At 44.9% G+C, this 12,504-nt stretch overlaps 1 protein-coding gene across 1 annotated transcript in view; it reads right to left on the bottom strand.

Annotated features, from left to right (window-relative positions):
- Positions 1 to 12,504, bottom strand: part of ASH1L (ASH1 like histone lysine methyltransferase) — a 58,806-nt gene that overhangs the window by 44,014 nt on the left and 2,288 nt on the right. Inside the window, 1 exon segment of the mRNA XM_087943666.1 lies at positions 10,284 to 10,799. Coding sequence (XP_087799792.1) covers positions 10,284 to 10,700 — 417 coding nt within the window. The 5' untranslated portion in view covers positions 10,701 to 10,799.

Raw genomic sequence — 12,504 nt, 5'->3', positions numbered from 1 at the left:
ATCTGGGATGATACTGGTTAGTCCTCGGTTTACGACCAGAGCCCCAAATTTCTGGGCTAAGCGGGAGGGTTGTTAAGTACGTTTTGCCCCAGTTTACAACCTTTCCTGCCACAACAGAATCACTACAGTTGTTAAGTGAATCTGGCTTCCCCGTTGATTTGGCTGGTCAGAAGGTCATGTGCCCCGGCACCCTGAACTGTCATAAATATGAATCAGTGGCCAAATGTCTGAATTTTGATCATGTGACAATGGAGGACGCTGCAACAGTCGTGAGTTTGATCAATTGTCCTAAGTCACTTTTTTTTCAGTAGCATCGTCACTTCCAGAGGTCACTGAATGAAATGCTTTAAGTGGAGGACTACCTGAACGAGAAATCCTGCCACTGGTGTGTGTGTGTGTGTGTGTGTGTGTGTGTGTGTGTGTGTGTGTGTGAAATTGGACTAGAAGACCTCCAAGGTCCCTTTCCAAATCAGAAATCATTTACCTGCAAGCAGGACAGGCCTCGTTTGAGTTCCAGCACGTAAGGAGAACGGTAGCTACTATTTAGAGCAGGAAAGGCAACTTCAGAAAACCTAGATATCTAGGTCTGGATCAATGCTTCAAGCCCCCACACCTTGTTCAACAGCCAATGGTGACCTACTTGCCCCAACCTTCCAAAGAGCTTTCAATTGCATGGCAATCTTTGCATTACAACAGGCCCACAGAGATGATAAGCCTTTCTGGAAACACCTGGTTTTTTTTTTCAGAGGGCAAATCTGAGAAAGCACCAGCTTTCCAAGAGGTGCCCTTCAAACAAGGGCTTGGGAAGGGGTAGGTGGGTGGTCTGCCAAAAGGCTCCCCGTAGCTTCATCACATCACACCATTTCCCCCCCCCCTCCCCAAAGGAGTGGAACGTTCTGGCCTCTTCCAAAACTTCCTTTCTGGAAACCTCCCCTGCAGCCCCCGGGAGGCTCCGCTGCAAACTCTAGGCCCGCTGTGACAGACAAAAGGTATAAGATGCCTTGCTTGGTTGTTTACTTTGAAAGCTTTTGGCACCGGACAGGTTTTGTAGCAGGGGAGAAGGGAAGAGGGGGTGGAGGGAGGGAGGGAGGGAGAGAGAGAGAGAGAGAGAGAGAAAGGGGGTGAGACTGGCATCCAGCCGAGCTTGGCATGGTGGCAGCTGCTCCCCAACGCAAATTTTTGTCAGAAACCTACAGGGGCTGTGATGCTTCTTTCTTTGCTCAAAGAGAAGAAGCCAGCCGCTGAAGAGGCAGCCGCAGGCCGTGGCACCGGAGCAGAAATGACAAACCCGTGCGCATTTTCCTAAAATAGGCACCTGGCGTGCTCCGGGGCTCCCTTACATGGCCGAAGAAACAAGTCGCAAGCGGGACTGCTCGGCCTGGTCCAACGAGGCACACACTCCGGGGTCAAAACAGGACTCTGGTGGTGCTACAGAGCTGGTTTGGTAGTTTTTTTAAAAATAATAATAATAATAATAATAATAATTTCTTCTAACCAGCCACCAGCTGTATTCGTTCCACCTGCGGCTTTCATTTTCTCCTTCCAAACTTCAGAGGGAGTCACGGGCAGAAGGTATTCTATTTTACTTCCTCTTGTTGCGGTTGGGTGGAGAAGAGGAAGGCGGCCGTAGCCATCATTGGCATGGCAACCTCTCTCGAAATTAGAACACGGCCTTCCTGAAAGTCACCAGGCAACTCACTGGAGGACCCCTGTCAAAAAACCAGCAGGTAGAAACGGGGGTGGGTGAGGGGTTGGGGTTGTGTGTGAGGAGGGTGGGACCTGCATACACCATTTTCTTGGGTTATTCTGACTATTATTAAAGTCTCTAAGCATTTAGGATGCCGCTTAAGGAAAAGAAATAAAAGAAGTGAAAAAGACAGTGCGGGTAAGGGGAAAAAAAAAAGACTTCCAATCTTCTTCACAGTAGTCATGAATACATTTTAATATATCCCCTCCTTTTAAAGTTAATATAACGGAATAATAAGAGTTGGAAGGGACCTTGGAGGTCTTCTAGCCCAACCCCTTGCTCAAGCAGGAAACTGGTCCCATTTCAAACTTAAAATCCTCCGTGTTCGAGGACCCACAACTTCTGGAGGCATTACGCTAATTAATTGTTCTGTCAGGAAATGGATGGAAACTAATGGATGGAAACCTCATTAGTTCCTGCTTGCTTCTCTCTTTGATTAGTTTCCATCCGTTGCTTCTTGTCCTGCTTTCAGACTCATGACAGATTTAAGTCTCTTCTTCTCAAATTCTTTCTCATCAGCAAACCACTTAGGATGCAGCCTCAACTTGGCTGCAACTTGTCAACTGCCCCCTCAACACCCAAGATCCTAACCCACTAAACTTGAAGCGAGCTTAGCCGCAATCCATTGCAACTTCTCCCAAAGCTTAAAAGCCAGTTTTTCTTCTTGATGGCTATGCTGGAATAACTTGCTCTTTTTAGGATTCTTTTAATTCCAACTTGAGTTCTGGTGAGGCCCACGACCCAGTTTAGAACTGGCCCATCCCATATCCCAGTTCCAAAACCTAAACCTTGCTGGGGTTCAACCTTACAGAGCCTCTTCTCCGTGCCTGCCAATCGCGGTAACGATTCAGTCACCTTTCAAAATACAGATTAGAAAAGATAATGGAGAAAAGATCTCTTGGTGATTGACAGGCAAACAAGCAAATCTTCCAAAAAAAAAAAAAAAAAGGTCATTCTGGGTTCCAGCTAGTTCTGTGAAAATCGAAGAGGGCAGGCCCCAACACCTCTGCTCTTTCTTAAAGAGTGGCCAGCTCACAAATAGCAGCTGGACAGATCGTCCCTGTCCTGTCTGTCCCTGATGCTGAAGTTGGGCAGAAGGCGGAAGATTACTTGGGGGGGGAATTGTATATGATCTCTATAAATCATCTCCTTCTTGATCTGAAGGAGCAACTGGGGATTAACAAACCTATCTAAAAAGCTGCCACAAAAGAGATGACAGCTGTCATACGGGCAGACGGGATTAACAACAGGTTCAGTTTCTTTTTCCACCTAACTTCACACCTGTTTTATTTATGTGCACAGGGAGTCCTCAAACGTACGACCACAATTAAGCCCAACATTTCTAACGCTAAGCGAGACATCGGATAAGTGAATTTTTTTTTTTGGCCTCATTTTTATGACCTTTCTGGCCACAATGAATCACTGCAGTTAAGTTAGGAACACAGTCATTAAGGGAAGGCTGCCCTCAGGGCACTGTGACTGTCATCAATATGGGTCAGTTGCCCAGCATCTGATCACATGACTACTGGGATGCTGCAACGGTCGTTAAGTGTGAAAAACGGCTCTTTTCAGTCACAGTTGTCACTTCGAATGGTCAGTAAACGAACAGCGGTAACCTGTGTTTGTTTATTCAATTTTTACCCTGCCTTCCAGGGGACGGCTACTTTCAGCTGAAGGGCGTTCCACCCTCTGCTCCTTTTAACCTTGAAATGTCTCTGTAGCAGCTGCTCCTTGGGAAACTGAGGCGGCCTCAGAATCCAGAGTGAGCGGGCTAACCGGCTCTGGGGAATTCTGGAAGCGGAAGTCCGTCCAGCTGAAAGGTTGAGAAACCCCAATGCAGAGCACTGCAAGGAAAAAAGCGGCGGGGGGAGGGGGGAATTAGCTTCCCATCCTTCCATAACTGGCTAGGAATGCGTGGCGATGAAAGGCAGGCAGGTGGACACGCCCGGCGGAACGCGCTGGATCTTTGTTAGCTGATCCCACAAAATGTGGGGCTTGAAAGGAAATCCTCGCAGGGCGTTTTTCTCAAGAGCGAGGAAGGCTGAAGGACGGCGGTGGGGAGGAGGAGGAGGAGGAAGGAGGAGGGGAGTGGGGGGGGGAAGAAGGCATTCTGCAGAGTTCACCTGCAGTATCCAAGGACGTTGCGGGGACTGGAAAGACACCTGCATTCAGCAGTTTCTCGGGGAAGCGAGGCAGGGAGAGGGAGGAGAGAGAGAGAGAGAGAGGAGAGATTCCATCTTGTTTGGCTGCTTTGACGGAATCACAAGCTGTGTAGCGTGCCGCGGGTAGGCTGTCCCCTCCACCTCGTTGCCGAGCCTGCAACCGTCTCGGCAGGGTTGGGCTATAAATAGGTGGAAGATTCCAGGGGCTCTGCGCTTGCTCATCTGGGCCGCTGCTCTGTTGTTGGGTGCCTGAGTCGTGATTTCCCAAGGAAGCGATGCCGCCGAGGGCGGCTGAACACATTCACTAACGGAGACAAAGGAGGATTTAAAATAATAATAATCATCATCATCATCATCACGGTTGAGGCCTTGGTTGGATGCGTTGGTATGCAGACAGCAGGCAGTGGGATCTGGGCTGTCATAAAAGCCCAGCCAGGGTGAGAGGTGAGCAATTATGTGCGAGAGAGTCAGATGGGAGATAAATTTCCAGCCATTTTGGTTTTGTTCTGGTTTCCCCCAAGGGCAAACTTTGGAGCTTCTGCGGTTTGAACCAGGTGTTGCCCCGGCTCTCCTTTCCAACTTCTTCTACTCCAGGGCCCTGGTTTAAAGAGAGACGAGGCCCGGCCCTGGAGTGCCTCTTTCACCGAGAGAAGAGCTCTCCTGAGGACGTATAAAATTCTCTCCCTCAGGAGGAGATCAAAGCAGCCAGCATCGTACCCGTGATCAGAGTGAGGCACTTCTAGAGAGAAGGTAGAGATACAATCAAGCTTAACCAGGGTAGCTTCCAATTTAGAAGCATAAGGGGGGGGGGGAGTTGGAAGGAGAGGGAGGGGAGGGAGGGAGAAAGGGAGGGAAAGAAAAAGAACAAAAAGAGAGGAGGAAAGAGGAAGGAAGGAAAAGGGAAAGTAAAAAGAAGGCGAGCGAGAGTAAGAAAGAGAAGGAAGGAAGGAAGGAAGGAAGGAAGGAAGGAAGGAAGGAAGGAAGGAAGGAAGGAAGGAAGGAAGTTTGGTTGAGAACCATTAGGAAAAGTAGGATAATTTGTAGTAGGTGAAAAAAAAAATGCCTCTGGCTTTGGGGATTACATGTTTTATGGCCGTTTGCTGCCATCTCCAGTAGTAAAAAACAGGAAGGAGAGGAAGTAAAAAAGGCTTGTAATTTTGTGGCTGGCTAGCGTGGTTGGAGAAGCTGGCTGAGACCATGAAAGGTCAGGTTTAGGCCCCACCTCAGCCAGGACAGCTTCCTGGCTGACCGATCAGTATCCAGACGCATCTCGTAGGACTGCTTCCTGGGGATCGTTAGGGAAAGAGCTAACTAGGCCACCTTGAAAAGAACGTAAGACTTAGTCATAATAATTGGACCCATTCCTGTTCTGATTGTTCTGCATGTATTTCATCAGCCACTCCAAAGAAAGAATCATGCAGCATTTGAAAAGCTGCTCTCAGTAGGCTTGTATATAAACCCTGGAAGAAGGACCAGGAGTGACATGGCAGCAGTCTTCCAATATTTGAGGGGCTGCCCCAAAGAAGAGTGGGGGTCAGCTTATTCTCCAAAGCACCTGAGGGTAGGACAAGACGCAATGGGTGGAAATTAATCAAGGAGAGAAGCAACGTGGAATGAAGGAGAAACTTCCTGACAATAAGAATAATCAACCAGCGCCTTTAGAAGTTGTGGGTGCTCCATCACTGAAGGCTTTCGGGGAGAGATTGGGCAGCCGCTTGTCTGAAATGGTGTAGGGTCTCCTAGTTGGGCAGGGGTTGGACTAGAAGATCTCCAAGGTCCCTTACAACTCTGCTATTCTGTAAGGATTCTGCATGGCCTGTTTCCTCCCCCAACTTCTTTGATGCTCACCCTTGATGGTTTCTGAGGCTGAGACTTCCTTCCAGGTGGAAGGCACACAGTTCAAAACAGAGAGAGAGAGAGAAAGCTATGCAAATCCATCAAGCTCCTGTTGCATCATACATACTCCAGATTCTACTTTTATCTCAATTACAGGCTTGCTCATCATTAGCACATTTCACTTCAAGCAAAACAAACACACAAAAGAGATTCAAAAGGGAGCCCCGGGGATACATTTAATAATTCTGACAAAATTATTGAACAATTTACTGCCCTATTATGTCAGACAAATTCCTTGACCCCAGGGTAGCTTCTTCTCCCCCACCCCCTTTTCTCCTTTGGCATTTCCAACCCTTTGCAATTTAGGCTGCGGATCGCTGCATTTTGCAATTTATGCATGGACCTTGCAGTGGTGTGGTGCATGGGTCAGCCTTGCAGCTGGGCTGGGATTACAATCTTCCTCGTGCTGGTGGGGGGGTTTCTGAGCCCTATAACCCCCCTATGTGTTTGGAGAACCCCTGAGAAGATGACTTATGTCGAAAGATAAAGATTCAAAAGCATTCTGAGCGTTACGCTCAAAAGATAATTTCACTTTTAGTAACAAGAACCCCTCCAAACCACCAATATCTCCAACTTGAGTGTCAACATTCCTTATTATGCCTTTTATTCACTTATAAAGCACTTCTAAAACAAACAGCTAGGAGAGGAAAAAGGGCACACAGAAAATAAACACCCTGAAGGTAGCAATGAAGGGTGAGATGACCAGACTGTTACCTGTGAACATCCTTTGCAAAAATATATATATATATATATATTTTTAAATTTAACATTCCTCCTCCCTTTAAATTTCAACTGTGAGCCTACCAGGCCTCGGCTAACTGTGATATCAGATGTGCTGTTTATTGGGAAGCATCCCTGGAAATCTGTTCACCAGACAGGGACGTACAAATAATGGTAGGCTGCGTATGGGAAACAGCAACAACGTTAGAAACTGTAGCATTTCTGTTTGGCAAACCTATTTCCTAAAATGCCTGCTTGGTTCCTACTTGTTACTCTTTTGAGTATTAAGTAAGCTTTTCAAAAACACCTCAGCCTGCTAGTTGTAATAATTGCTTGTGTTTCTAATGTGGGGTCTTTGGTGCTGTCTGAACTTGGTTGCTTTCTTGCAGATATTTCATTATCCAGCCAGGTAACATCATGATCATCAGCAAATCTCACTGCTTTCTAGCACTGATGATATAACCTAACTGGGTAAAGAAATGTCTGCAAGAGAACAAGTTCAGAGAGCACCAGGGACATAGCAGTAACCCCCCTCATCCTCCTCTGCAAAACCCACACCTTCGAACACTGATGGTGTTACCTAATTGGATCATAAAACGTCTGTAAGAAAACCACCAAGCTCAGAGAGACCCAAGGACCCCACAATCCAAACAGTCTCTTCTATTGTATTTCAAATGTCCCTCTTCGCGCTTTCCCTAAAATGTCTGGCCAAAACACTATGATTTCCCTTTGAGAAGGCTTTCATTCCTTAAACCTGCCTCTCTCCCACGAACTTACACGCCAAAGCACCATACGGGAGAGACATTTACATCCAACCAACCAACCAACCAACAACAAAAATCACACTGTTAATGTTTTGATCTGACAGTTATAATTTTAGAAAAGGCTTTCCTCCGAACAAAGGGGGAAAAGAAAGACACAATTCTGCTTCTAAGGTAGCAATGAAAAAAGTGCAGCAGCCATAGCCATAGCTCAATACAGACAATACCTAGGGATAACAGGTGGTGGCTATCCAAGAACATCTGGGGAACGATAGATCTCGTCCTCCTGCTCTCTACAAAATAATGGAGAGAAAGACGGGCCCCTTTCTCAACAGGCAAGCAACATAAATATTTATGGAGAGTGAAAGAATTGAAAAAACTGGGATAGCAAAAGAGAGGGGGGGGGAGAGAGAGAGAGAGGCAGGATATTTAGCTTTTTTTCCTACAAAATTTCTATTTGGGTGTCACTATCCTTAAAGAACAAGGCATGAATTGGGTTCTTTTGGTTGGGGGCACTTAAGATGCTGAAATTGTGACAGCTTAAGAACTAGGGAGTTTTTTATTTTCTGCCTTCCGACAATGGCCCCGGGGTTACAGGTACAGAAGATAAATCGTTCTGCTAATTTTAGCCAAGTTACGTCCTGCAGCAGAGGTTGGAGACTGCCTGCTTACATGGCGAAACACCAGCTAGAGGCATGAGTTAAGGAACTATCAAAATCACAAGAAGATGGTGGGCACGTTTTATCAAGTTGTTCAGTTCTGGAATTAAAACACCTGGATTTTCGGATGTTTTTATGCGCGCTAAAAATCGCATGACACGCACCTATCCTAGCAGAAGCTTCCAAGCTATATTTAAAGCATCCACAATTGCATGGATTCAAAACTGCTCACAGTTAAGTCACGTTATGAAAATTAATACGAATATCTGAATTTTTTTTTTAGAAAAAGAATATTTTCTCCTGCAGCTAGTTTTGCATCTACGTATATTTGGAATCTAACTTTATTTTGCAGGACCGAAATTCAAAGGAACTGGACCATTTAGGAGAGCATGCCATCAAGTCCTCTCCGGCTCCATTCTCAATCTTTACAAATGGGAACATTAATTTCGAAAGCATTTTGTGCAGGGCTTTTGAAAAACATTTTAAGCACGCAAAATTGAGGAGTTAGATAAACGCCATGATGGGATTACTTTAACAAGAATAAATTGAGGTCTGAAAGCAAGGAGAGAGAGAGAGAGAGAAATTCTATCTGATCAGCCACTTGGTTAGGGATGCATCTCAAACCCAGGTTTGCAAAGACATGAAGATTTCAATGAGGCCGGAATAAACACAGGTCAAATTCTGAAGGTGAAACTATGTCACCTGGGAGAAAGGGCAGAATTGAGTTTTAAACATCACCACACACACGCGGCGCGCGCATACTCAGTCTCTACGAGACAATTTCTCATTGACCTTCAAAATGCAATGTTTACCAGAGAAATGATCTGTATCTCTAGCCAACTACCAAAAAACCCTCCCTCTTGCAACTCCACGAATGAATTGGTATACCTGTCTTCTTTACACTTCGTTTCTCCTCTTACAATTCCTACCTGCTCTGGTTACATCCACATACCTTCTTGCCACTGAGGCCTATACAGTTTATGCATTTAGAAAACAAACATGCAGCCCGAGAAGCATCATTGCTCAATCATTATGAGGACAGCGGGGCACATACGGAGTTTATAGCAAGAAAAGCAGAATATAAATTTAATAGGGAAAGGTTATCTGAGGGCTTTGAACAGCATGCAGAGTGTCCCCCCTTTCCCCCCCTCACCCCGATTCAGAGGCCCCTGAAAACCAGACAACTGGCAGAGAGCCCTGCCAACCCTTCCTGATCAATGTCAATGGAGATTCTCAGTCATCCAGGTCATGGTGATTCCAAAGGTGCTTTTTCAAAAAGGCAACTGGACATCTTTGTTTTTCCTTGAAGACCTTTTCCTCCCCATCCAAGAAGCTTCTTCAGATCTGAAGAAGCTTCTTGGGTGGGAAGGGAAAGGTCTTCAAGAAAAAACAAAGATGTCCAGTTGCCTTTTGAAAAAAAAAATAAAAAAATAGAACCCTTCTGATCAATAAATCCTGATAAATTGCCCAGATCTGGGGCTGCGTAACATAACGGTTAAAATCCTGAGCTACAAAACAAGAGTTTGTCCATTTAAATCTCACCTTTCTCCTGAACTTTGCAGAAAATCAGCATTTTTCTTAGGTGCTGGTCCTGTATCCCACAATACTGGGAGAATACCGACCGACCATACCGTGTTATAAGGACTGCAACAAGATAAATGTGAGCCAACCACACTTAACCCTCAAAATCTCTTTGCTTGGTTACTCTTGGCATTGTGAAACTGGATTTTGCAAGTCAGTCTAAATCAGAACACAGAACTAGCACAACCAACATCAAGTGGGTTTTTAAAGAGAAACACTCAGGACAGGGAGGAGGGTACAGGTAGTTCTCGACTTAGAACAGTTCATTTAACGACGGTTCAAAGTTACAGTGGCCCTGAAAAAAGCGGCTTATGGCTGTTTTTCCCACTTACGACTGTTGCAGTATCCCCCAGGATCATGGAATCAAAATTCAGAGCCCTGGGAACTGACTCATATTTATGACTGGTGTAACATCCTGGGAGTTAGGTGATTCCTCTTTTGTGACCTTCTGACCAAGCGAAATCAATGGGGAAGCCAGATTCACTTAACAACCGCGGTACTAATTTAACCACTGCGGTGATTCGCTAAACGGCTGAGGCAAGGAAGATTGTAAAATGGAGCAAAAGTCACTTCACAAAATGTCTCACTTAGCAGCAAAAAGTTTGGGCTTGGTTAGGGCTGTTAAGTCGAGGACAACCTGTACTGAAAAGGGGGAAGAGAGAAACCAAAAACTAGTCCTGTATCAATGAAAAGAAAAACAAAAAAAAACCCAACCCCTGGATATGGACACTAGGGTTTAAACCCAAGTGCGACTCACCTGCTTCGCAGATCCTGGATCATTCTTCTCCTCACCCATCTTTCCAACTTTCTGCACCCTCCTGGGCTGTTTAATAGTGGTTTTTATGGCAGGGCGACAGACATAGTTTTCCAAGTTCTTGGGGGGTTTCTTAGTTCTCTTAGCCTGGAGGCCAATTTTCAGTTTTAAATTCCCTTCGGAAAAGTTGGTCTCCTTCACAGAAAACTGGTGCTGGGCATCCGACAGGCTTCCCTCTTTCCCCGCCTCATCGCTGCCACTCTTCTCACGACTCTTCTTCTTCTCCTCCTCTTCCTCCTTTGCGCTACCATCGACCTCCACTTCTCGCCTAACTCCCGTGGCACCCGCAGAGGGGCTCTTCCCAGAAAACCCTTCAGAACCAGAACCCAACCCTAACATAGCAGTATGCTGAGGGTCCATCACAGTTATGTGCTGTGGCAAAATTTCTTCTCTTAAAAGATGGCAGGCCGGCGGTCCATAGGTCGCTCTTCCCGGATGTCCGTGGCCAACATCTTCTCACTATGAACAGACAGAAGGGGAGAGAATGATTTCCTTTCCGAGGACAGAGGTTCAGAATGATGAATCTTTGGAGCCAAGGCTTACCTGCGCTCCAGTTGTGCACTAATACAAAATGGTATCAGCTTTTCATTTATGAAAATTGAAAAGGAAACACTTAAAAGAGAAACACAAACATCAAAAAAAAATGCTTCAAGGCAAACGGTTCTTGAAATACTCTGTGAGAAGGGGGAAGATTTGACATGTACAAATCTATTTTTCATGGATTTCATACAAATTTTTCTGTTGCGCATGCCACCTCTGGATGAGATGAGTGACACATAAATCCAAACAAACTGACCTTTTATTTTTTTTCTAACTGTAATAAATTACGCCAATGGGGATATAAATCTTGCTACTGGTTTGGTCCTCCAGCGCTGGTTCTCAGCAAGTGAGCAGTTGTGACAACCTGAGGAAGAGGAGGGGGTGTTCCAGTCTCTAAAAGCCCCCCGGCTGCACATGCAATTCAAAAGCGGTGAAAGGCTCCCTATTTCTCCTCTGCTCCCAATGGCTGAAACAGCTGGGGATTCTGGGAAAACGTAGCCCCAATTTACTTATCAAATGTATTTGCTGCCCATTTCCTGGTTTCAGGAGGGCCACCATCCATAAGATTGAGGCTGTTCTAATTGTCTATCAACAAGAGATAACGGTGGTTAAATTTTAAGAACGTATCAAAGAGGGAACTCCCAAACCAATTGGATGAAAACAGCATAGAAAAGAGAGGCAATCATAACCCTGGAATTCCCTGAACCGGCCAAAATGGTTTTCATTCTCTCTAAAGAAGATTACAAAAATAAAAAAAATAAAAATCCTCAATCAAACTCTGAACAAGTTAACAAGAAGTGATGGATAAACGTGAGTGATAAGTATTTAGATCTAAGGTTGATGAACAAAGGGATGAAAGTTATCACACAAGAAAAACAAGGAGAATCCTTATTATCTGATAATAATAACAAAAGCAAAAGTTCTTAGCTATAAAAATGTTTCAGAGACAAACAGAAGAAAAGCTTCCACTACATGAGGAAAAAAAAAATCACATATGGATACCAGCCTTGATAAGGTATATTTTATTCCCAAGTCATCTAATGACACAACAACCCTGCTCTTTCCTCTGGCTGTAGGATATGTGATGTTGGGTGTATTTTAGATCTTATATAGCGCTCCTTTTCTTCTCTTTTTTATGTAACTCAAATTGACCAGTCAAATAGTTCGTGGGAGCTTACACATTGTGGCATACAAAAAAACAAAAAATATTAATGATCTTTATAAAACTATCTGCACAGGATCTGTGGAGGAATTGCTCTCCAGAGCAGTTCTAAACAGGTTAACCGGATTGTCAAGAATCTCTTTCGCCATATGGGAGCCAAAGGCTACATTTAAATAAAAAATTAGCATGCAAAGCACATGTAATGTCATGTGTGATGATCTATTATGGTGCATGGACACGCTGGGAAACAGCGATTGGCTAAGAGTTTTCCAACATTTGTATATCAAACAAAACACGTGTGTGTTTATGCATGAGTGTGTGTGCACATCGCACACTCTGTGCTACTTTTCACAAATGAAATATGTCTTATGCTGAATATGTGGCAATACTGAGGTGATTTCAAGGAATCAATCTTCGGCTTGTACGTACAGCTCATGCTGGGAGCACCCAGCAATAATTCTT

The sequence above is a fragment of the Notechis scutatus genome, chromosome 14 (assembly GCF_049901735.1).
Source record: "Notechis scutatus isolate UNSWTSFEM ecotype Mainland chromosome 14, rNotScu1.2, whole genome shotgun sequence".
Lineage (NCBI taxonomy): Eukaryota > Metazoa > Chordata > Lepidosauria > Squamata > Elapidae > Notechis > Notechis scutatus.
Note: the sequence above shows the minus strand (reverse complement) of the source record. Positions and strands in the feature narration are given on the sequence as shown.